This window comes from Giraffa tippelskirchi, chromosome 6 (assembly GCF_054371585.1).
Source record: "Giraffa tippelskirchi isolate mGirTip1 chromosome 6, T2T-mGirTip1v1.2.pri, whole genome shotgun sequence".
Lineage (NCBI taxonomy): Eukaryota > Metazoa > Chordata > Mammalia > Artiodactyla > Giraffidae > Giraffa > Giraffa tippelskirchi.
In genome coordinates this window covers 94,849,420-94,875,467 of record NC_137280.1, presented here as the reverse complement: position 1 = coordinate 94,875,467, position 26,048 = coordinate 94,849,420, and the positions used below count along the sequence as shown (strand labels likewise).

At 47.0% G+C, this 26,048-nt stretch overlaps 1 protein-coding gene across 50 annotated transcripts in view; it reads left to right on the top strand.

The window, feature by feature from the left end:
• Nucleotides 1-26,048, top strand: part of CATSPERD (catsper channel auxiliary subunit delta) — a 41,126-nt gene that overhangs the window by 7,106 nt on the left and 7,972 nt on the right. For 15 of the 50 annotated variants that reach the window (XM_081499563.1, XM_081499538.1, XM_081499543.1 and 12 more), the window contains 14 exons: nucleotides 672-786; nucleotides 3,732-3,799; nucleotides 5,231-5,344; nucleotides 11,100-11,183; nucleotides 12,391-12,541; nucleotides 13,266-13,361; nucleotides 15,336-15,418; nucleotides 15,817-15,993; nucleotides 18,377-18,490; nucleotides 19,315-19,404; nucleotides 20,083-20,141; nucleotides 20,844-20,922; nucleotides 21,394-21,446; nucleotides 24,308-24,382. In XM_081499563.1, the coding sequence (XP_081355689.1) occupies nucleotides 3,797-3,799; nucleotides 5,231-5,344; nucleotides 11,100-11,183; nucleotides 12,391-12,541; nucleotides 13,266-13,361; nucleotides 15,336-15,418; nucleotides 15,817-15,993; nucleotides 18,377-18,490; nucleotides 19,315-19,404; nucleotides 20,083-20,141; nucleotides 20,844-20,922; nucleotides 21,394-21,446; nucleotides 24,308-24,382 (1,178 nt within the window). In that variant the 5' untranslated portion in view covers nucleotides 672-786; nucleotides 3,732-3,796. The remainder of the gene's footprint in view (nucleotides 1-671; nucleotides 787-3,731; nucleotides 3,800-5,230; nucleotides 5,345-11,099; nucleotides 11,184-12,390; nucleotides 12,542-13,265; nucleotides 13,362-15,335; nucleotides 15,419-15,816; nucleotides 15,994-18,376; nucleotides 18,491-19,314; nucleotides 19,405-20,082; nucleotides 20,142-20,843; nucleotides 20,923-21,393; nucleotides 21,447-24,307; nucleotides 24,383-26,048) is intronic. The other 35 variants (XM_081499548.1, XM_081499524.1, XM_081499546.1 and 32 more) reach the window with 9 other exon arrangements.

Genomic DNA, 26,048 nt, shown 5'->3' with positions numbered 1-26,048 from the left:
ACTCAGCTATTAAAAAAAAAAAGAACACATTCAAGTCAGTCCTAATGAGGTGGACAAACCTAGACCCCCATTATACAAAGTGAAGTAAGTCAGAAAGAGAAAGACAAATATTGTATATTAATGCATGCTTATGGAATTTAGAAAGCTAGTACTGATGAACCTGTTTACAAGGCAGCAATGGAGATACAGACATAGAAAAATATTTATTTGGCTGTGTCAGGTCTTACTTGCAGCAGGTGGGATCTTTCATTGCAGCACGTGGGCTTCTCTCTAGTTGCCGCAAGCAGGTTCTCTAGTTGTGGCCCACAGGCTTAGTTGCCCCATGGCATGTGGGATCTTAGCTTCCCCAATGAAGGATCAAACCTGGGTCCCCTGCATTGGAAGGCAGATTCTTAACCGCTGGACCAGCAGGGAAGTCCCCTCAGAGAAGGTTTTGATATGGGAGGAGATGGAGTGAATTTAGGTATTCCCAGGGACACCCAACACTAATGTCAACCTCCCAGTTCTGCTTTCAGCTGATCCCCAGGATGCATAGTTCCCAATATCTAGGACTCCAAACAACTCTCGCTGACATAAACATTCCTGGGATGCCTGTCTAGAAGTACTGCTTTCTGAATTTGATGTTTGAAAAGCTGCACATACTGATATCGTGGTATATATCATATTCTTAGGTTGGCACACCGGAAGTGACGTCAGCACATTTTGCTGGTTCGGTATTGCTGTTAGTAGTGAATCAAAAAGTCTATGTTTATGATTATGAAGCCAACTTCTGGACTGCATCTACAGGTATGGGTGTTTTATAATTTTTTAAATATTTATTTAGCTGCATTGGGTCTCAGTGGCCGAACTTGGGATCTTTGCTGCGGTGCACAGGCTCCTCTGTAGTTATGGCGCACAGGCTTAGTTGCTCTGCAGCAAGTGGAATCTAGTCCCCCAATCCAGGATCAAACCCACGTCCTCTGCATTGGAAGGCAGATTCTTAACCACTGGACCACCAGGGTAGTCCCTATATTTTGTATTTTTTAAAAACCTTGTTTGCGTTTGGCCAACATCAAGGGAAAGTTTCAGAAGTTACAGACAGTGCTGCAACTTGGACATCGGTCCCTGGACATTAAGCTGTCCTTTTTTTTTTTTTTTTGGCCATGCTGCACAGTTTGAGGGATCTTAGTTCCCAGAGCAGGGATTGAACTGAGCCCCAGGCAGTGAAAGTGGCCAGTGGTAACCCCTGAACCACGAGGGAATTCTCTACATGATCCTTTGTAATTCAGTGAGAGTTGGTCTAAGCCCAGATCCCACAGGTTGGGGACTGAGTGTTTCCATTGGGGATTGTGGTGACAAGCCACAAAAATCTGCTCTCACTGACTGGAGCAATGAGGAGATTCAGCAGAAGTTGTGATGGCGAGGAAGTCAGGGAGGACCAGGGAGGGCAGAGGATGGGTCCGAGATGCCTGAGTAGGGCACATATACAGTCCCACGAATGTCACCTTCAGGACAGGAAACAGTGGAGAAGGCTAAGCTTTAAGGACAGAGAAAGCGAGAACCCTGGTGGGAGAGGCAAGGAGATGGGGTCCAGTGAAGAAAAGGGAGATGGTATTTTCTAGAGAAGAGGAAGGATGAATGGGGATGGCCCGTCCCTTCCAGGGAATGAGGACAGGTGCCCTCATTGGTGAGAAACGGGTCAGTATGAGGTTTCTCAGTGCCGGCCCTGCTGACACTGGGGATGTGTCATTCTCTGGGTGGGGGTGGGGGGCATTCTGGGTGCTACGGGATGTGGAGCAGCAACTATGCCCCCACCCACTGGATGCCAGGAGCCCCCCCTCCAACTGAGTCCTGACAACAAGTATGTCCCCAGACATCACCCAGTGTCTCCTGGGGGTTGAAATTCCCTTAGTGGAGAACCACTGGGTTGGTATACCACCATCTTGCAACCTGTTATCCTTCTGCTCCACTTGTATTCCTGGTGGTGAAAGATTGTGGTCCCCGCTCCCTCCAACAAGATGGAGCCCCACAGTGCATCACCACAGCGCCTGCGGGGGAGCTTGCTAAACTCTGGATGGAGAGGTGATCACAGCACCCCCCTCCCCCCTGGAGGGAAAGAGAAACACAGGAAAAAAGCCGCGACTTGCCCTGGTCTCTGGCTTACATGTCTCATCACTGTGTTCCAGGCTGTCCCTCCAGGAAGTGATTGATTGATGATGGTTAGTGATTGACAGCTGGAAGGTTTCAAGCCCTGGCTGAGGTGCCATGTAAACACAGCGTGAATGGCCCACAAAGAATGTATAACCCTAGTGAAGCCAGGCGGCCTGGGGGCCAGGCTTAGGCTCATCTCATCAATGGGTCACATTCAACGCAAACACTCATCTGCCTCCAAGACATCAGCTGACCTACTCTTTTTTTAAAAAAAAATTATTTATTTGGCTGCACCAGGTCTTAGTTGCCGCATGTGGGATCGAACCTGGGCCCCCTGCATTGGGAGTGCAGAGTCTTAGCCACTGGACCACCAGGGAAGTCCTTAGGCCCATTTTTTTAAAAATCCATTTATCTGTCAACAAACACTCAAGCTGCTTCCACGTTTTCGTTATTGTAAGCAATGCTGGTTTGAACATGTATATACTGCTTTTGGGGGAAGGTATGTACCTGGAAGTGGAATTGCTGGGTCATATTTTCCTGTTTTTGAGGACCCTCCACACTGGCCACACCATTTTGCATTCCCACCAGCAGTGCACAAGGGTTCCATGTTCTTCACATTTGTCACTGATACTTGTCTTCAGATTCTGTCATGGTAGCCGTCCTAATGGGAGTGAGGTAGGGGTCTCACTGTGGTTTTGCTTTGCATTACCCTAAGGACTGGCGACGCTGAGCATCTTCTCATATGCTTTTGGCCACATATGTGTTTCCTTTGGAGCTGAAGCTTCTCCTTCAGAAACAAAGAATGCCTCACTCAGAGAAAGGTGCCCTTCCTGCTATTTTGGGAGACAGTTTACCCCTCACCCCCGGATGACACTTGGCAATGTCAGGAGACATTTTTAGTTGTCTAGACTGGAGGAAAGGGACTTCCCTAGTTGTCCAGTGGTTAAGACTTCGATTTCCAATGGAGGGGATGGGGATTTGATCCCTGGTTGGGAAGCTAAGATCCCACATGCTGCATGGCCAAAAAACATAAAACAGAAGAATATTGTAACAAATTCAATCAAGACTTTAAAAAATGATCCACATCAAAAAAAAAAATTAAAAAAAAAAGACTAGAGGAGAGTGACACTGGTCAAATAAGTCACTATATAAATGATTCAGTAAGCTAAGTAAGTCAGTAGAAGCAGGAAGCTGAAGCTCCAATACTTTGGTCATCTGATGTGAAGAGTTGACTCATTGGAAAAGACCCAGATGCTGGGAAAGATTGAAGGCAAAAGGGAGAAAGGGGCAGCAGAGGATGAGATGGTTAGATAGCATCACTGACTCAATGGAAATGACTTTGAGCAAACTCCAGGAAATAGTGGAAGACAAAGGAGCCTGGTGTGCTGCAGCTCATAGGGTCACAAAGAGTTGGACACAACTTAGTGACTGAACAACAACAGAAGCAGGATGCTCCAAAACATCTCGCAGTGTCCAAGAGCCCCCTAACTGAGAAGTCTGGCCACAGATGTCAGTGGGGAGGGTGGGAAGCCCTGCTCTAACCTTCTCTCTCGGAACCTTCAGGGAGCTCAGAGAACATCTCAGTTCCCTTTTACTTTCAGGCATAGAACACCCTGTTTCACATGTATCTGGCGACAACTGTTGTTACAGTGGAAATTCATTCTGCATGGTGAGTACCATGTGTCATTATCTCATTTTCTCCTCTGCTGTGAGCAGAGATAATTACGAATGGAAATAAGGACAGTGTAAGCCTTGAAGGCTGGGAGCGTGATGGACTCAGGCTGTGTTATCTCACTGGGTTCAGAAGAGGACCTGAGATATGGGAGGGGCTCATCTGGCTGACACACTGAATATATCCATCTGTCTTTTTTTTTAATGTGTTATTTTGAAATAATTATAGGTGTACAGGAAGTTGAAGAAATTATACAGAGTCCCATGTATCCCTCAACTAGTTTCCCCAAGTGGTTACATCTTAGATAACTACAGTGATACAAACAGGAAATTGATATGGGTACAACTGTGTCAAGTCAGAAAACTGCTACTCCATCAAAATACTGAACTGGGGACTTCCCTGGTGGTCCAGTGGTCAAGACTGTGTGCTTCCGCTGCAGGGGGCACAGGTTCAATCCCTGGTTGGGAAACTAAAGTGCCGAAAGCTGCATGGCACAGCCGAAAAGTAAAAATAGTAACAGTAATAATAAAATAAAATATTGGACTGCTCCATGGCCCCAAAGCTCTCCATGCCTCCCTACCCTGCCCTAGCCCCTGGCAAACACTAATGTTCTCCATCTCTCTAATTGTATCATTTCAAGAATGTTCTATAAATGGGGTCATACAATATGAAACCTTTGGAGACTAGTTTTTTTCAGCAAAATTCTCAGGCGACTCATCCAATTTGCTGCATACACGTCACTAGTCTGTTCCTTTCCACTGCCAAGTAATTTTCCATGGCATGGATGTACCAGAATTGGGTTGTTTCCAGTTTTTGGCTTTTATAAATGAAGTCACTAGAAATGTTCATGTAGCTTTTTTGTGTGGACACCAAGTTTTCATTTCTCTGGGAGAAATGCACAGGAATGTGATCACTGGCATCTGTCTCTCCACTCCCTTTTAATTTTTTAAAAAAAATCTTTTCATTTTTCTTGCTTGCAAGATCTTAGTTTCCCAACCAGAAAGTAAACCCCACCCCCTGCAGTGGACGAGCGGTGTCTTAACCGCTGGACTGCCCAGGAAGTCCCTTTTTGTTCCCCTATTTTTTCTCTCCACCCACCCCCTTTTTAAATTGGGGTGCAATTGACACACCATATTGTGTAAATTTAAGGTATACAATGTGTTGATTTGCTACATTTACATATTGCAGTAGGATTACCACCATATCATGTCATGAAATTATCATTTCTTTTTTATGGTGGGAATAACCAAGATCTGGTTTCTTAGCAACTTTGAAGTTTCTGATCTAGTATTGTTGTCTGTGATCACTATACTGTGCATTAGACCTCCAGAACTTATCTACTTACTTAAAGAACATCTCCCCAGCTGCCGCCCCATTCCACCTTCTATCTCCTTTTAAAGAAACTGTTTTATGTGTGTGTTCTTCCAGGATATAAGTAACTCGGTTTTTGCTTATTTGCATGGAGATCAGATATCTCAGGCCAACATCTATATCTCAAACTCCCGAGGATACAGATTTCAGAAGTACACCCAGGAAAGATGTGTATGTTCAATGTGGTAAGAAAATGAACAAACAGGGGCTTCTCTGGTGGCTCAGTGGTAAAGAATCTGCCTGGCAATGCAGAAGACATGGGTTCCTGCAAGGAACCCATGCAGTTCAAGGGATTCTCAGGAGTCTTCTCCAGCACCACAGTTCGAAAGCATGAATTCTTCGGTGCTCAGCCTTCTTTACTGTGCAACTCTCACATCTATACATGACTACTGGAAAAACCATAGCTTTGACTATATGGATCTTTGTCAGCAAAGTAATGTCTCTGCTTTTTAGTATGCTGTCTAGGTTTGTCGTAGCTTTCCTTCCAAGGAACAAGCATCTTTTAATTTCATGGTATCTTTTCTTATCAGGGCACTAATCCCACCCTGACCTCATGTAGATTTAGTCACTACCCAAAGACCCTACCTCCAAATACTATCATTTTGGAGCTTCTATGGTCTGAATGTTTGTGTCCACCCCTCGCCCCAGTTCATAGGTTGAAATCCTAATGCCTGATGTGATCTGTATTAGGAGCCTTTAGGAGGGTCTTAGGTCATGAGAGTGGAGCCCTCACAAATGGAATTAGTGCCCTTATGAAAGAGACTCGAGAAGGGCTTCCCTGTGGTCCAGTGGTTAAGGATCCACCTTCTAGTGCAGGGGACGCAGGTTCAATCCTTGGCTGGGGAACTAAGATCCCACATTTCATGGGGCAACTAAGCCTGTATGCTGCAGCTACTGAGCCTTTGAGCTCCACAGCCAGTGCCCTGCAACTAGAGAAAGCCTGTGTGCTGTAAAGAAGACCCAGATCAGCCAAAATATAAAAATTTTAAAAAGAAGCCCCAGAGAGCCAGCTCACCCCATTCCTCCATATGAGGACACACCAAGAAGTCTGCAACCCAGGAAGGGCCCTCACTTGACCATGCGGGTCCCTTGATCTTGGACTTCCAGCCTTTCTGTTGTTATAAGCCACCCAGTCTCTGATATTTTGTTGTAGCAGCCTGAACAGACTAAGATAGGGGATTGGAGTTTTAACCTGTGAACTGGAGGAGGACACCATTTGGTCCATAACACTGTATATAATAGAAATACCCCCCCCCCACAGACACACACACAAACACAACCAAGTAACAGAGGCTTAAATAAGATGGCAGTCTTTCTCTCTTATCTGAAAGATGTCCGGGGATGGGTGGGGGAGCCAGGAGGTTACCATGGCAACTTGTCCCACTGTCCATAGTTTGGGGTCCTTGGCCTCATGCTCCAACATGCCTGCCGATGGGCACTTTGCTCCCCAGCCAAAGATCAGGAATGAGGAACCGAGGCAGGAGTGAGGGATTTAGGCAGGCGTCTCAGAGTCTGGGTCACCCCACTTCCTCGAGCACCCCACACCAAGCTGTCTTTATTCAAAGTTCTGCCCTAGATGCTGAAAGGTTGTTGCTGAACCATGAAAGACGCTGGGATTCTTGGCCTCCAGAGGAGAAGAATTCAATCCGGGGCCAGAGTTGAGGCTTGATAGCTAAGAGCTTTTGTGTAATAGAGTTTTATTAAAGTATAAAAGGGATAGAGAAAGCTTCTGACATAGACGTCAGAAGGAGGCAGAAAGAGTACCCCCTTGCTAGTGTTAGCAATGGAGTTATATACCTTTTAATTAGTTAATACAATGAATCAAAAGAATGTCTCAAGTTTGTGAAAATTTTCTCTTACCTTGGATGTGGGGTATCTCTTCATGGCTGCTCCAGCAAAGCGCAGCCACTGCTCCTTACCTTGGATGTGGGGAGCAGCCATGAAGAGACACCCCATTTCCAAGGTAAGAGAAACCCAAGTAAGAAAGTAGGCACTGAGAGAGGGCATCAGGGGGCAGACAGACTGAAACCACAATCACAGACAACTAGCCAATCTGATTACATGGACCACAGCTTTGTCTAACTCAGTGAAACTAAGCCATGCCGTGTGGGGTCACCCAAGATGGATGGGTCATGGTGGAGAGGTCTGATAGAATGTGGTCCACTGGATAAAGGAATGGCAAACCACTTCAGTATTCTTGCCTTGAGAACCCCATGAACTGTATGAAAAGGCAAAAAGATAGGACACTGAAAGATGAACTCCCCAGGTCAGTAGGTGCCCAATATGCTACTGGAGATCAGTGGAGAAATAACTCCAGAAAGAATGAAGGGATGGAGCCAAAGCAAAAACAACACCCCATTGTGGATGGGACTGGTGATAGAAGCAAGGTTCGATGCTGTAAAGAGCAATATTGCATAGGAACCTAGAATATTAGGTCCATGAATCAAGGCAAATTGGAAGTGGTCAAACAGGAGATGGCAAGAGTGAATGTCGACATTCTAGGAATCAGCAAACTAAGATGCACTGTAATGGGTGAATTTAACTCAGATGACCATTATATCTACTACTGTGGGCAGGAATCCCTTAGAAGAAATGGAGTAGCCATCATGGTCAACAAAAGAGTCTGAAATGCAGTACTTGGATGCAGTCTCAAAAACAACAGAATGATCTCTGTTTGTTTCCAAGGCAAACCATTCAATATCACAGTAATCCAAGTCTATGCCCCGACCAGTAATGCTGAAGAAGCTGAAGTTGAACAGTTCTATGAAGACCTACAAGACCTTCTAGAACTAACACCCAAAAAAGATGTCCTTTTCATTATAGGGGACTGGAATTCAAAAGTAGAAAGTCAAGAAACACCTGGAGTAACATGCAAATTTGGCCTTGGAGTACAGAATGAAGCAGGGCAAAGGCTAATAGAGTTTTGCCAAGAGAATGCACTGGTCATAGCAAACACCCTCCTCCAACAACACAAGAGAAGACTCTACACATGGACATCACCAGATGGTCAACACCGAAATCAGACTGATTATATTCTTTGCAGCCAAAGATGGAGAAGCTCTATACAGTCAGCAAAAACAAGACTGGGAGCAGACTATGGCTCAGATCATGAACTCCTTATTGCCAAATTCAGACTTAAACTGAAGAAAGTAGGGAAAACCACTAGACCATTCACGTATGACCTAAATCAAATCCCTTATGATTATACAGTGGAAGTGACAAATAGATTTAAGGGACTAGAACTGATAGACAGAGTGCCTGAAGAACTATGGACAGAGGTTCATGACATTGTACAGGCGACAGGGATCAAGACCATCCCCATGAAAAAGAAATGCAAAAAAGCAAAATGGCTGTCTGAGGATGCCTTACAAATAGCTGTGAAAAGAAGAGAAGCGAAAAGCAAAGGAGAAAAGGAAAGATACACCCATCTGAATGCAGAGTTCCAAAGAATAGCAAGGAGAGATAAGAAAGCCTTCCTCAGTGATCAATGTAAAGAAATAGAGGAAAACAACAGAATGGGAAAGACTAGAGATCTCTTCAAGAAAATTAGAGATACCAAAGGAACATTTCATGCAAAGATGGGCTCAATAAAGGACAGAAATGGCAGGAACCTAACAGAAGCAGAAGATATTAAGAAGAGGTGGCAAGAATACACAGAAGAACTGTACAAAAAAGATCTTCACAACCCAGATAATCACGATGGTGTGATCACTCACCTAGAGGCAGACATCCTGGAATGTGAAGTCAAGTGGGCCTTAGGAAGCATCACTACGAACAAAGCTAGTGGAGGGGATGGAATTCCAATTGAGCTATTTCAAATCCTGAAAGATGATGCTGTGAAAGTGCTGCACTCAATATGCCAGCAAATCTGGAAAACTCAGCAGTGGCCACAGGACTGGAAAAGGTCAGTTTTCATTCCAATCCCTAAGAAAGGCAATGCCAAAGAATGCTCAATCTACCACACAATTGCACTCATCACACACACTAGTAAAGTAATGCTCAAAATTCTCCAAGCCAGGCTTCAGCAATATGTGAACTGTGAACTTCCAGATGTTCAAGCTGGATTTAGAAAAGGCAGAGGAACCAGAGATCAAATTGCCAACATCCGCTGGATCATCAAAAAAGCAAGAGAGTTCCAGAAAAAACATCTATTTCTGCCTTATTGACTATGCCAAAGCCTTTGACTGTGTGGATCACAATAAACTGTGGAAAATTCTGAAAGAGATGGGAATACCAGACCATCTGACCTGTCTCTTGAGAAACCTGTATGCAGGTCAGGAAGCAACAGTTAGAACTGGACATGGAACAACAGACTGGTTCCAAATAGGAAAAGGAGTACGTCAAGGCTGTATATTGTCACCTTGCTTATTTAACTTATATGCAGAGTACATCATGAGAAATGCTGGGCTGGAGGAAGCACAAGCTGGAATCAAGATTGCTGGGAGAAATATCAATAACCTCAGATATGCAGATGACACCACCCTTATGGCAGAAAGTGAAGAAGAACTAAAGAGCCTCTTGATGAAAGTGAAAGAAGAAAGTGAAAAAGTTGGCTTAAAGCTCAACATTCAGAAAACTAAGATCATGGCATCCGGTCCCATCACTTCATGGCAGATAGATGGGGAAACAGTGGAAACAGTGGCTGACTTTATTTTGGGGGGCTCCAAAATCACTGCAGATGGTGATTGCAGCCATGAAATTAAAAGACGGTTACTCCTTGGAAGGAAATTTATGACCAACATAGACAGCATATTAAAAAGCAGAGACATACTTTGCCAACAAAGGTCCGTCTAGTCAAGGCTACTGTTTTTCCAGTGATCATGTATGGATGTGTGAGTTGGAGTATAAAGAAAGCTGAGCACAGAAGAATTGATGCTTTTGAACTGTGGTGTTGGAGAAGATTCTTGAGAGTCCCTTGGACTGCAAGGAGATCCAACCAGTCCATCCTAAAGGGAGTCCTGGGTGTTCATTGGAAGGACTGATGTTGAAGCTGAAACTCCAATACCTGCTGCGAAGAGCTGACTCATTGGAAAAGACCCTGATGCTGGGAAAGATTGAGGGCAGGAAAAGAAGGGGACGACAGAGGATGAGATGGTTGGATGGCATCACCAACTCAATGGACATGGATTTGGGTGAACTCCGGGAGTTGGTGATGGACAGGGATGCCTGGCATGCTGCAGTTCATGGGGTCGCAAAGAGTCAGACATGACTGAACGACTGAACTGAACTGTGAAAAGTTTACCAGACCCACTCCCACAATTTACATTTTAGGACAACAAGATTAGAATTTAACAATAGAAAGATCCTACCAGACCCACTCCCATGATATACATTCTATGATATCAGGATTAGTCAGAAGGTTTTCAAGAAGGAGAAACTGTTCTCCAGCCAGATACACTGTTGTTGTATAATCCCTAGTACAGAGTTTAAACTGAGTTGTGTAATTGCTTAAGACTAGCTCAGATAGTAAAGCGTCTGCTTGCAATGCAGGAGACCTGGGTTTGATCCCTGGGTCGGGAAGATCCCCTGGAGAAGGAAATGGCAACCTACTCCAGTCCTCTGGCCTGGAAAATTCCATGGATGGAGGAGCCTGGTAGGCTACAGTCCATGGGATCTCAGAAGAGTTGGACACGACTGAGCAACTTCACTGGTGGTGGACTGAAGGAATGTAGAGGGAAGAAAACGATTGTCCTTTTCTCCTTGAGAATTCCAGACCCCTTTCTCCTCCTTGGGGACCCTGGACTTCTTATCAATCTGCCTAGGAATTGACTCTCTCAATGCTACAGAGGGGAAACAGATCATAATTTAAAAAATCATAATAAAAAAGACTTTCCTTCTTTTTAGCTTACTAGCTAATCTAGAGTTAAGTTATAAAGGAAGCACATTGATGATCTTATTTACATGCAGTATTCTGTTTGTTTCACAGGCAGAGCTAGTCGGGACCTTGGGGGGGATCTTCTTCTTTCACTCCCTGTCACAGGTCGGGCTGCTTCTTGTTGACCAACAGATTGTAAGTACTGTTTGGACTGCGAAGAACCACTTCGGTGACCTTTACCCCAAGTCAGGTTTTTGTCAAAACTCATACACTTTGATTTTCATATCTGAAATCCATCTAGCTTTTGATTCATCTGTCCATCCATGTATCCATCCACCCACTCATCCACCCATCTATACATCCACCCACCTTTCTGTCCATTCTCCCATTTACCTATTAATCCATCCCCCTACCCTTCCACCCATCTACCCACCTACTCTTCCATCCATTCATCCATCTCCATTCATCCTTCCACTTATCTATCTATCCACCTATCTCCCCACCTACTCACCTGTCCAACAAAATACTTATCTGTCCCTCCATCCATCCATTAACTAGCTTATCCATCCATCCATGCAGCCATCCATCCATCCATGCAGCCATCCATCCATCCATGCAGCCATCCATTCATCCAGGCACCCATCCATTTATCCATCCACTCTCTCATTTATCCATCCACTCATCCATCCATCCATCTACTTACTCATCCATCTACCCTTCTACCCACCCACATACCCACCACCCACTTTCATTATCTCATTCAGCCATGCACTCAGCAATACTTTAGTAGGGTCTAGGAGGTGCTGGGCACTAGGGATAAAATATGAGATATGGTGCATGTGTCACTGGTGACACTGGAGACCATTTACATTCCTCGTGTCACCCCTTTTTTTAATGATTATTTTCACGTGGCTTCAGAAAATCGGGACATGGAAACCATGACCTCACAGGTATCATTTAGGATAAGACTTAGAAGAGGAATCAGTTCATGCAAAGTGCACTTGAAGAAAAACTATTAAGTCAGGCAAAGATTAAAGTACAGTTGGTACCCCTGCTGCAAAATTCCTGAACAAAGTGTGCGGCTCTGAAATCTGGGGGAGACCCAGGGATCAGGAAGCTCCCAGAGGCTGGGCTGCCGCCTGCTGGCTAAAAGGCCCTCCCTCTAATCACACGGTGGGGCCACCCCTCCATCCAGAGTCCCCTCAAGCACCTGCACACACTGCCAGGGACCCGTCGTGAATAAGAGACACTCCCAGACTCTGGAAATCCTAAGAATGTAATGGTGGCCGAGGAATCAGGCTCTGGATACAACCTGTGGGCGCAGGGTCTTAACCACTGGACCCCCAGGGAAGTCCCCTTGGTGATTTCTTTTCTCGCTCAAAATTGAGTATTTTTCTTTCAGGCCATGTTCAGCTACTCTGACCATCCCTTGAACCGCAGCTTTGGGCTGCCCTTTGACTACGACAGGGCCCTTGACATCCTCATCGCCCCGGGCCAGAAAGGCATCCTTATCTTTTGGTTTGAGAAGAACCTGCTGGTTTCCCAAAACTCAGGTGAGCAAGGCCCAGTCTCGGGACGTGGCCAGTGCAAGTGGCTGTTTTTTCCTCTCCCTTGACTTTAGTGGACCACGACAAGCTGATTCTTACCTTGCCATCTTCATCACAACCCCCAACCCCCACTTCCCACCTCCTGGGACATTTAGGCCCTGTAGGCAGGTTCTGAAAGTCACCAGACCCTGAGGGCAGAGGGGTCACATCCAAGAACTGCAGATCCTGTTTTGAGGCCTACGACACATGAGTCCCAGGAGAGAAGCAAAAGGCAGCCCCCTAGGAGAAGGTGCTGTCAGGGACCTCTGGGCACAACTGTGGCTGCCAGAGCACCTTCAATCACAGCATGCTTCCCAGTACTGGTTACACCACCTGAATATGGCTGTTTCCTTCCAATGCAAGAAAAGGGCTTAGGGCTGGCTTGGCCATGCAGGGGGCACCCACTCCAGAAAGAAAGTTCTGCCTGATTACATGTTACCCATACAGTAAGATGCATCCTAAAGTTCATCTGGTATCCAGTCCATCCCTAAGAGCTCTCACATCGAGATTTAGGTGGGGTGGGGAGGTCACATTTTCTTAAACCTAATGTCTTCCATGCGATATTTTACAGCATTGCATCTTGTGGCTGCATTTTCCTTTGAGTCAAGAATCAAGGGGCTGTGTGGGTGGCAGGGGAACCTCTTGCCAACACGTGCACAGGTCTCTCTGGATTTACCCCATTGTCTCCTAGGTCAGCTGGTCGAATCTGTCCAGGTGCGAGAAGGACAACACATCTTGTATAATTCCATTGTCAAAGCCAACATCACCATCCACAGCATTGCTGCCAGTATGTGCCTGACCTGCGGGTAGCTTCTAGAAGCGCTTTCGACCTGATTTATTCACTCTTGACACATACCACCCCACCCCACCCCCCACCAGATCCGACCTGGCCAAAACAAACAAAACATGATTATTACATCTTCTAGAACAACTCGGTGGAGAAGGCAATGGCACCCTACTCCAGTACTCTTGCCTGGAAAATCCCATGGACGGAGGAGCCTGGTAGGCTGCAGTCCACAGGGTCGCTAAGAGTTGGACACGACTGAGCGACTTCACTTTCACTTTTCACTTTCCTGCATTGGAGAAGAAAATGGCAAACCACTCCAGTGTTCTTGCTTGGAGAATCCCAGGGATGGGGGAGCCTGGTGGTCTGCCATCTATGGGGTCGCAAAGAGTCAGACACGACTGAAGCGACTTAGCAGCAGCAGCAGCAGAACAACTTGCAGCAGAAACTTCTGTGCCCTTTCGCAATGAAATGGAATGTCAGTTGGCTGTCGTTTGCTGGGGCTGCTCTAACATACCTCCACAAAGTGGGTGAACTACTATTATTATTTTGGCCACTTCTCAGGGTATGTGGGATCTTAGTTCTGAGACCAAGGATCAAACCCGAGCTCCCTGCAGTGGGAGTGCAGAGTCTTAATCTCAGTACCATCAGGGAAGTCCAAAACTGGGTGAATCAGAACAGCAGACAGGTACTGTTTCCCAGGGCTGGAGGTTCTTAGTTGGAGATCAATGTGTTGGCAGGGCTGGTTTCTTCGGAAGCCTCTCTTCTGGGCTTGCAGGTGGCCATTTTCCCCCTCTATCTTCCACCATCTCCTGTCTGTGTTGTGTCTATGTCCAAATTTCCCTTTTCTTAAAATATTTATTTGTGGCTCTGCTGGGTCTTCATTGCCGCGCAGGCTTCTCTCTAGTTGCAGCAACTGGGGGCTATTCTGTAGTTGTGGGACTCAGGCTTCTCATCGCAGTGGCTTCTCTTGTTGTGAAGCACGGGCTCTAGATGTGTGGGCTCAGCAGTTGCGGTGCACGGGCTTAGCTGCTCCATGACATGTGGGATCTTCCACGCCAGGGATTGAACCTATGTCCTCTGCATTGGCAGGTGAATTCTTAACCACTGGACAAGCAGGAAACGCCCTTGTCTTTTTTAAAGAAAATAAAAATACACATTGGATCTTGCCACCCCTTCTCATGAAAACTTTTAATGGGACTTTCCTTGTTGTTCAGTGGTTAAGACTGTGCTCCCAGTGCAGGGCGGGCATGGGTTTGATCCTTGGTTGGGGAGCTAAGATCCTGCATGTCACACAGTGCAACAACAACAACAAAAAAAGCCTTGTAAGAATATCTTGTGTTCCTCGGAACTCTATATCTGCCAAAGATCAGAAACAACCTGTGCTCATCAGTGGAGTATTGGTTAAATAAAGTTATGATTCATGTAAGTAACAGAATGCCAAAGGGTCAACTACACTCATGTGTATGGAAGGAAATAAACATACATTTCAACTCTACTTCAATTAAAAATAAGTACATAGAGTAAAAAATACTCAACTTTTACTATTAAAGAAAAGAAAAAAATACAAAGCAGCTCAAAGGGTCCCAGAATATGATCCCCAAGTATATAAAGCTACTGAAAAGCATGTTTACTAAAATGCTAACAGTGGTACCTATGTCAGGGGTCAGCATACCATGGCCCATGACCCACCATGGGTTTTAAATAAAGTTTTATTGGCACATAGTCCTGCCTATCCATTTACAAAGTGTCCATAAGCTGCTTTCCCAGGGCCAAATACTTGTAACAGACATCACATGACCAGCAAAGCAGAGCATTCTTACCATCTGGTCCTTTACAGAAGAAACTTGCTGACCCCTGGTCCATATGATGGGACTTGGGGTACCTTTTAAAATTTTTAAATTTAATATATTTATATTTCTGTCCATGTAAACAACCTGTTTCAATTTTTGTTCTGTCTTGTTTGGCTTTCCCTAGATGAAGATGAACTGGCAGTTTTAACTCGAGAGAATAATTTATATTATGGCAGCCTGGGAATCCAGTCGAGTTCTCTAATCAAAGTGGGTAAAATCCCAATGTTACTCAGTTGTTAAGGACTAACAGTCTTATTCTCAAACATCTGATCCTTTTTATAAAGAAATTGCTCTAGTTATTAAAATAGCAGTTAGTCATTTAATAGCAATAGTGATAATATAACATGAATTTTAATTAATTTGACACCTGAAAAGTAGGTGTCTCAACAAAGGGTACCTAAGACTTTGCTTGGCCTCTTCGGTTTCTTGTTCAGTCGCTCAGTTGTGTCTGACTCTGTGACCCCACGGACTGCAGCAGAGACCATGGGCTTTCTTAGAGTTTTGTTTTTTTGGCCTACCTTCTGTAAATATGAATCATAAGGAAAAAGTTAAATCCTCAAAAAAGAATGAAAATGAGCTGATGTCGGAAGTCACTCTTCTCTTAGTTTGCAGACCAAAACATCTGGTCCCAAGAGGCAGTCCTGATGTTCACTGATGTGGGGATGCTGGAAATACTGACCCCGCTTCCTGACGTGATCTTTCCAGCTTTCGATTTCCAGAAGTGCCTCATGAATATCCAGGCCCTTCTCACGGATCCCCAACTCCAAGCTGGCATCTGCAAAGTATGTGGTCGTGACTTGGGGTGGGGAGGGGGTCGGTTTCTAGAAAGATATTAGGCCATCCATTTCCAAAGGGCCTTTGGATCCACAACAATCAGTGGAATGAGAAAAAAAAAAAAAGAACGGTAACTGGGCCACGTACAGTTTATCCAGAAAGTGTCATTTAAAACAAATTATTTATTTATTTTTGGCCGTGCTGTGTCTTCTTAACTGCTTGGGCTTTTCTCTAGTTACGGCGAGCGGGGACTTCACTCCAGTTGCAGTGCTCAGGCTCATCGTTGCAGTGGCTTCTCTTGTTGCAGAGCACAGGCTCTAGGGCACTCGGGCTTCAGTACCTGTAGCATGTGGGCTCAGTAGTTGCAGCTCCCGGGCTTTAGAGCACAGGCTCAGTAATTGTGGCGCACGGGCTTAGTTGCTCAGCGGCAAGTGGGATCTTCCTGGATCAGGGATCCCACCCATGTTTCCTGCATTGACAGGCAGATTCTTTACCACTGAAGCCACCAGAGAAGCCCACTCAAGCACATTTTGTCCAAAATATCCTTTTATGAAATGATGGTGCTACTGGGGCTACTCTCTAGTTGCTCTCTTCTCACTGCGGTTACCTGTCTTGTTGAGCACAGGCTCTACAGCACGGGCTTCAGTAATTGTGCTGCACAGTCTTAGTTGCTGCCTCAGCAGGTGGGATCTTCCTGAACCAGGGATAGAACACATGTTCCCTGCAATTGGCAGGTGGATTCTTTATCACTGGACCACCAGGGAAGTCCTTGAGTCACTTTTAAAGAACAGAGTCTGGATGGTGAGATAGCCACTCAGTGTTGGAGGCACCTCCACTCTCACCACCACCACCTCACCAGGAGACCAGGATGCGCATGGGCAACGATGAGTCCTGTTGCCAGGACAGAACATTTCAGTTAACCATGTCATCCCCTATCAACCCCGGGTCTGGAACCAGAAGCAACTTGTTGGTTCTCTTCCTAGGACACCAGGCAGCCAACACATGATCTCAAAAACCAGATTTAAAAAAGGCAAGATGCAATTTCTCCACCTCTCCTCCACACCTTCTCCTGAGTCAGCAAATAGCACAGGGAAAGGGGCTCCTCATAAAATTATTCTGGTGAATATATGAAAACAAAATGATAGGATATTGCCCTGCGCTGACGCTCAATGTTGGAAAAGAGAGACAGCCAGCCGTTAGGTGCCACCGACAGAAGATGGATCACCCATTGGGTCTCCCATCTCAATTCTGCCCTAATCTGATGCATCCAGCTGCCAATCTGCCAGAAAAGGCAGAGCACGGAAGAACGGGTGTCCAACCTCACCAGGGAAAATCCAGACGATGGGAAATCTACAGGTTCAATGGCATAGAGGGACTTTCATGGTGGTCCTGTGGCTAAGACCCCACCCTCCCAATGCAGGGGCTCTGGGTTCAATCCCTGGTCAGGGAACTAGATCCCACATGCTACAACTAAAGATCTCCTGTGCAGCAAGTTAGATCGAAGATCACATGTGCTACAACTGAGACCCGGCGGTGCTAGACAAATAATTTTTGTTTTTTTTTCTTTTTTTAAAGATGCCTAGGAAAGAAATGAAAAAGAAAGGAAGGGAGGGAAAACTGTAGGTTGAAAGAGACTGAAAAAGACAATGTTTGCAAACAGAAAAACTAAGTTACATTATCTGGGAATGCATTGTGCTGTGCTGTGGTGTCCGACTCTTTGTGACCACCTAAACTGTAGCCCACCAGGCTCCTCTGGCCATGGGACTCTCCAGGCAAGAATACTGGAGCTGGTTACTATTCCCTACTTACTCCACAGGATCTTCCCAACCCTGGGATCGAACCCGAGTCTCATGTCTCCTGGGTTAGCAGGTGGCTTCTTTACCACTGAGCACCTAGGGAAGCCCTAGGGATGTGCACTCGGCAATCATTCTAGGAAATGGGGAGGGAGGTGGGAAGGAGGTTCAGGATGGAGGGGATACATGTATACCTATGGCTGATACATACTGATGTATGACAAAAACCATCACAATATTGTAAAGTAATTATCCTCCAGTTAAAATCGAGACATAAAAATAATTCTAGGAAGAAACGCAAGTAAGCGATTACTGCAGAAGTCAGGTGGGGAGGGGGGCAGGCTACTTCTGGAGAGAAAAAGGGCTGTGACTAGGGAGACCTCCAGGTCTTCCAGGGGTGCAGGGTCTAGTGGGGAGTGGCTTGAGTGACAGCCCAGACTGCTGCACCTACCAGACTGAAAGGGTCCATCCCTAGGGGCCCCCCACCTGCCACTGGTCACTTGCTCTGTATTTTGGGGAACAGAGGCTTGATTTAATTGATCCAAAGATTGATGGATTCTTTTTTTTTTCTTTTTTAACATAATTTATTTCTAAATAGGTGGAACTTCTGCAAGGAGAATTTGAAAACAAAATGTACACCATTGACATGAATAGCCAGTTGGAGTTGACGGCCCTAATGATACCCCGGCCAGGCACGTCACCTGTCCCACTAGTAAGGACACTTTATCTGTTTGACAAGTGTCTCTTAACATCTGCCATCCTTGGCCTCATGTCTCGTGCCCACAGTTCCCAGGCTCTGGAAATTCCCTAGCATCCTCCCAGAGAGACACTGGCTCATGAAGCCCCCAGAGACTTCTCTTCCTCCAGACACCAGCATCCAGGTGTCTGGTGGTGGCTGTCCCTCTGCCCACCCTGCCTCCTTTCTCCATACCTCTGTGTCAGTCCTCCAACCCCCTTCTGAGCTGCCCCGGATCCTTTCCAAAAATGCCTTTTCCTCCCAGCTCAGCCAGCGCTGGCTTTCCCGCCTGCAGGGCATGCCTGAGAAAAAGCGGGCATCCCTGGACCTGAAACCCAGGTGTCCAAGCCTGGACCCTTGGGTTCAAGCAATCAAGCTGAAAACAGGGGAGTGGACCAATGTAAGATTCCAGGGGATGTCCAGCCAGCTGGGACCAGGGCCCGAGAGAGGAGCCGGCCTAGTGGCCGGATCTTGCCCCACACTCTCACCCCTACCCCTCAAGCCCCCTCCCTGCACAGGACGAGCCTCTCCGTGCACGAGGGACCAGTCTGGGTCTTACGGTGCTGCAGCCCCAGGCTGTCTGCACAGAGGGTCTCAGAGCCACAGTTAGAGGGTGTGTATGACAAGGGGGGCATATTTGGGGATGGAACGTGCAGTAGTATTTGCGGAACAAGCTGGGTCTTTAGTCTGAAGGGGCACTGGGGTCACCGGTGGTTGCGCCCCCAAGCGGCGCCCTTCCGCTCCTGCCAGGGCCCGTACAGCGCATGCGGCTCCCTTCCCGCCCCCACCCCGCCCCACAGGTAATGGTGAGCAACCCCCACTCCCTGGGACTGCAGGCGGTCATCTATGAGGACGGCTACACCTACGACGGGAACACCAAGCACAGACTGGTGAGCCCGTTGTCCCCCACCCACCCCGCGTACCCTTCCCCCCATCCCCACCAAACCCGTATCTTTGGGCTGAGGGGCTCGGCCTTGACCTGCAGATGTCAAGGGTCACCTGATGATATCCCTCAAGGTCTGACCTCCGTCCGTCATCCCTCCCTTACAAACACTCAGATAAGATGCTGCAGAGTATGAAGAAGCCCCTGCCCCTTCCCCACCTAGGCAGGTGACAGTCCCCCAGAGGAGGGATGGGAGGAGGCATCAGGAGGCAAACCGGGCCCTGCAGGGAGGGACTTGGCTAAATATGGGTCTGGGTGACCTGCAGGCCACAGCCAGGGTCATACCAGGAAGTCTGGACTTGACCTCAGACCACAACAAACTCTTTGCACCAGACCTTGTCACATCACAGTTAAATAGGAGGGGAAACTGATTCACACCCCACTGTGGGTCCCCAGGACAGACGCAGCAAGGGAATAAAGGAGCTCGGGAAGAGGGGCCATTTCCATGAGCTTCTAGAAGGAAATTAGAACCAGAGATGAGCTGGATGGCTCCCAGGCTCCTCCTCCCAACTCCCCCACACCCCCACCCCTGGTCCTGCCCTCCTCCCAAACCCCATTCCAGGACCACCCTGGGGCCGTCCCACAGTGGTAGCTGCATTTTGCATTTTCTCTCTTGGTTCCACAGAACATTTCCCTGAAGCAACAGCACCACTGGGGCAGGGCCGACCCCAACTTCACCTCCAGGTATGTCATCACCTGGATGGTAGTGGCAGGTGGCCCCAGGGTCTCTGTGGGGTTCCCTTAGCAGGAGCTGGGGAGAGCAGAACCAAGATCCAGGCTCCCCTAGTCCAAGGGCAGTAAAGCAAGAATGATTAAAAACTCTTTAGGGAAAGACAAATAGCATGTGATATGACTTACTTGTGGAATCCAAAATATGACACAGATGAACCTATCTACAAAACAGAAACAGACTCACAGACACAGAGAACAGACTTGTTGCTGAGTGGGGGAGGGTGGTCGGAAAGGAGGGATGGATTAGGAGTTTGGGGTTTTAAAAAAAAGTGTGGATACAGAAGCTGTTGAAAGAATGATGTTAAAACATTATATGCAGCTAGGTGATAATAAAATTGGGGCTCAGGTGTTCTTTTCAATAAGCTATTATATGTCAGTTTAAAAAACTGACTCAAGAAGAGGTGGAAACTAGAGGGAGGGTGGTGCCACCATATCTGAGCCCATGGTTCTTGGTCAATATTCTGGACTGAATGGATGAAAAGATGAGTGAGTGGAGAAATGAATGGATGGATGGATGGGTGGGTGGATGGATGGATGAATGGGTGGACAGATGAATGGATAGATAAATGGGTGGACAGATGGATAGATGGATGAATAGAAAAATGAATGGATGGGTCAGTGATGCTTTTTACAATTACACACACTCCCTTGTAGCATAAAGAGACCCACAATATCTACCATCACTCTGGACATCGCCAACAAAGAAATTTCATGTGTGGACCTTAAGCCACTGGTATGACCCAAACTTCTGCCATCTCATATTCTTTGTCTTTAGTGTTCAGACTAATGGCAGCAGGCCTTCACTAGCTTTACCCAAGGGGCTGGCTGAGCTCACCCTCAGGATCTGGAAATGGACGTGATCCTGTCCCGGATGCCAAGGTGGCTGCCCCTCCCCTTCATCTTCCCCAGGGCCGTGCCTTAGGACTCATGATCCTCAGAGCAGGTGTACCAGCTGGGAGTTATCAAATGGGGCATCTGAGTGGCACCACATACCTGGTGCAGGTTCTTGGGGATTGACTCCGTGAGTCCCAGGCACCTGGTCACCACATCTCCATCCAGGCTCAGGGTCTCCAGTCCCTGTTGGGTTGAGTGCGACCCCTTGTGGGCTTTCACCGGGGCCAGGCTATGGGCGCTCTCACTGACTTGGGTCAGCATCCCCATTTACCCCTTTCCCCTCCCCCAACGCATGTCTCCCCACCTGCAGACGGCGCTCATTTCAGTGGGGTGCGACCTGGAGAAGAAGATCGTCGTTCAGAAGTGAGTGTGTCGGGAGGGTGGAAGTGAGGGGTGGGGAGAGGAAAGTGGGGCTTAGGGACATTATGAGACAGTCACCATTGCTTCACAATTGCTAAAGGTGGGTGACACTACTGTCTACTTTTGTATATGTTTAACATTTCCATAAGGAACTGCTCAATAATTAATCCTAATAGATTAACTTTGAGTTTCCTGCAGGTGGCTGCCCCTCCCCCCACGGACGTGGGTGATATTCACCTGTTCTTTCTGCTCCTTCAGCCTTTGCTCATTCTCTTTCTCCCTTTTAATCCCTGAGTTCTTCATTTTGATTACAATTGCTGAGTTTTTGTGTTTAATAACCTGCTGAACATTTGGGGGAACTTTGTCTCCAGTTACCGCAGGGAATGCAGCCATGAGACACAAGGAAAGTATTAATGTTTTTATGCATTTCAGAAATTTCACATGTTAAATGGAAATTGTTTTAAATATGTAAATATTTGAGTTTATGTAAGGATGTACACACTGTGCTAAAAGTCACATATGTCTCAGTTTGTGTGTAATATTAATATGCAACTTTGGGGGTAAAGTTTTTTCTTAAAAAATTAGTGGTTTACATTTTTTTAAAAAAGAACAATCACCAGCATGAAATTGCCAAAAAAAAAAAAGAAGAAAGGGGGGCTTTCGTGGTAGCTAAGTGGTAAAGAATCCTCCTGCCAGTGCAGGAAACACAGGTTCGATCCCTGATCCAGGAACATCCCACATGCCAAGGAGAAGCTAACCCCGTGCACCACAACTATTGAGCCTGTGATCTAGAACCCGGGAGCCGCAACTACTGAAGCCTGCAAGCTCTAGAAGCCCCACTCCACAACAAGAGAAGCCACCGTGATGACAAGCCCATGCCCTGCAACTAGAGGGTAGTCCCTGCCGACCACAACTAGAGAAAGTCCACTCGCAGCTAGGAATAGGAAAAGCCAGTGCAGGCAAAAATAAATAAATAAGTAAAATTAGTGGCTTACATTTTAAAAAAGAAAAATCACCAGCATGAAATTTTCAAAAGAAAGAAAGAATCTTGAAGATCGGTCAGATTGCCATAGTTTTCCCTTCAGGCAGTGGTGTGCTGGTAAACGGGCAACAGCCAGTTCTGGGTAGGTGGGGAGCCTGGTTCGGTCGCTTTTGCAATTCTTATAGTATAAATGCTCCCACTGAGCCCGTTGATCGCTACCAACATGTCTCTACTGCCCCACAAAATTCCTGAGGATTTAATGGCAAGAGCCGGCCTCAGCACTTCACCGCAGAAGGGCACTAATAAACTCAAGGAACGATTTTACCACATTTTTCCCCCCAAAATGGAAACGCTTTATTGAATCAATCAATGACTTATTTAGAACATATGTGCAGGAAAGCGTTTTAAAACAATCTTTTCAAAGCTTCTGCCCTAAAGAGGGTGGGAATAGTATTTGCCACATGTGTAGTGAACAAAAGACTTGTATCCAGGATTTATAAAGAATTACTATGAATCCAAAAAAAAAAAAAAAGACAAACGAAGAGAAAAATATGGGCAAAAGGCTTGAGCTACTGCTACTGCTAAGTTGCTTCAGTCGTGTCCGACTCCGTGCGACCCCATAGACGGCAGCCCACCAGGCTCCGCCATCCCTGGGATTCTCCAGGCAAGAACACTGGAGTGGGTTGCCATTTCCTTCTCCAGGCTTGAGCTTGAGCAGGCACTCCCAAACAAAGGGTGGGGGGAAAGGCTGATCAATACATAAAAAGTGCAGGAAAGGCTGTCAACCTCCTTAAGAAAATGAAAATGAAAGTGATACACATTAGGGTTATTCACCAGCGGAGTGGCAAAATTGACAAAGCCTGGACGGTAGCAGTAGCTTCGGGAACTTTCAGACATAGCTGGTGATATTTTTTCAGCTGCTTTAGAGTGTATATCTTTCCACCAGCAATTCCACTCATGCACATTTGCACTGACCCAGGTTCCAGAACGTTCTCAGCGGCATTATTCTTAATAGCTCCAGGCTGGAAGCAAGCCAACTCAAATGGCGATTGACAGGAGGATGGATAAATCAAGTGCAAAGGTTCTGATACAATGGAATGTCACAGCAGTGAAAAGGCACAAGACAGGGTTACTTGTATGGATCACACACACGTAAGCGTAGAATCAAAAGACAGAAAAGAACACATAGCATGATTCTATTCTTTAAAAAAAAAAAAAAAAAATCCAGAATCAGGGGAATTCCCTGGTGGTCCTGTGGTTAGGACTCTGCACCACTGTGGAGAACAAGGGTTCGATCCCTGGTTGGGGAACTAAGATCCCACAAGGCACACAGCATGGAAAAAAGAAAAAAAAATCGGGCAAAAATAAACTACAGTCGACCCCTGTATCTGTGGGTCCCTCATCCGCATATTTAACCAACCGTGGATGGATTGTGTTTACCTTCTAGGTTAACTGAATCTTCGGCTATGGAACTAGCGGATGTAGAACTCTCATATACAGAGGCCCCCACTATGGGACTTGAGCATCCTGGGATTTTGTTATTTGTGGCAGATCCTAGAACCAATCCCCCTGCTGATACCATGTTGCTTAAGGATATATGCGCAGATGGTAACAGTACAAAGGTAAAAAGGGAAAGGATCATCTCAAAAGTCAGGACACCCAGCTCCCAGATTTCTAAGTATAACATCGTTCTCCAACCCAAGGAATTAGGGCTCCTTGGTGAAATGGCTGAGTCTAGGCCGGGCAGGAAAGATGCGAGATGAGCCTGGAGCATCTTAGAGAGCCCCATCCAACCAATGGGGGCGATCTGTGTGTCAAAGGGAACGATTCATTGGTGTTGCACGGGATCAGGCGGCATCTCACCATCTCTTGTTGCCCACAGTGAACTCTCAGCATGTTACCACGGAGTCCTCGACCCTGTGGCCCTTCAGGACAACTACAGCTACATCATTGAGAGGTGAGCCACGCCCCCCAACACACAGTCACACGCGCCTGCTCACATGATCATTTGGCGTGCATGTGCCAAAGGCCAGTCAATAATTTTTAAAAAATTTATTAAATTTTTGGCCATTCAAAGCAGCATGCAGGATCTTAGTTCCCCGATCAAGGATCAAATCCGTGCCCCTGCAGTGGAAGCTCAGAGTCTTTATCTCTGGACCACCAGGGAAGTCCCAAGAATCATTCTTAAATCATAATGGAAAAGAAAAAAAAATTTAAAGAAAGGGGAAAAAGAATCATTTAAAATCGATACCATGCCAGTTGATATCTGGCCAGCAAAGAATCCGAGGGGGTGAGGAGACAGGCAGCGGAGGGGCCCGGCCTGCAGGGGAACCAGTGTGATGTGGCAGGGTCCCTGGCCCAGGTCTGCCCAGGCTCTGCCACCTGCTGAGCCAGCCTCAGACCCCTCCTCAGCCTGCCACCAGCTCATGGAGCCCAGCCACTTGCTCGCCCCAACTAGTGGAGTTGGTCAGACAGTCAGCCAAGGCCGGGGATGGGGGTGGCTGGCCACGGTGAACCCTCTATTCAAGGTGGCACAGAGAGCCGATTCCACACCGGTGCGCACTGCCCATCCCCCTGGCGTAGGAGGATATTGGTGTGTTTTATATGACCTGGCCCTCCCCACTGCAATACAAGCCAAGAGTCCATCCCCCATCCAAAGTCTCAAAGCTGAAGTCAAAACTGGTGCTGCCAGGGCTTCCCTTGCTGCTCACTGGTAAAGAAACTGCCTGCTAACGTAGGAGACACAGATTCGATCCCTGATCCCGGAAGATCCCACATGCCTCGGAGCAACTAAGCCCATGCGCCACAGCTACTGAGCCGGCGCTCTAGAGTCCAGGAACCACAGCTACTGAGCCCACGTGCCATAACTCCTGAAGCCCATGTGCCAGAGCTCGTGCTCCACAATAAGAGAAGCCACCACAATAAGAAGCCCGTGCACCGCAACTGGAGAGCAGCCCCCACTCGCCGCAACTAGAGAAGAGCCCAAGCAGCAACAAAGACCCAGCACAGTCAAAAATAAATTAATAATAATAATCAACTTCCTGCCCCCTGCCAAAAAAAGCTGTTAACAAACTGATGTTCCTGGTCCTGGGGGCGAGAGTGTATGAACCCAGGTCTCCAAAGAGAGAAGCCACAGGATGTGTGTGTGAGATAGACACACGGAGCAAGACAGAGACACAGACAGAGTGACAGGCAGAGAGTCACTTTAAGGACTTGGTTCCCTGACTGTGGAAGTTCGGGGGAGGCTGAGGGGCTGGCAGCTCAGTCATGAGTTGCCGTTCTAGTTCAAGGCCATCCGCGGGCAGACTTCCTTCTCGCTGGGGGAGGCCCTTCTTTGTTCCACTCAGGCCTCCGGCTGCACCCAAGTTAGGGCAAGCACTGCTTTCTCAGCCCCAGAGAACAACCTCACAGAAACATCCCGAAATGCGTCTGACCACAATCAAGTGCCACAGCAGAGCTCAGAGGACCTAGAAGGTCAACCACCACCCACGGGGGCATCCCAGGGGTCATGTTGACAATGGCTGTGAGTCCCCTGCTCAGACACCCCTCCATGGCTGTGACCGGCCCCATCTGCAGGGAGGAAGCAGGGCGGTGGGCAGGTGGACATCTGGGCACCTGGGGGA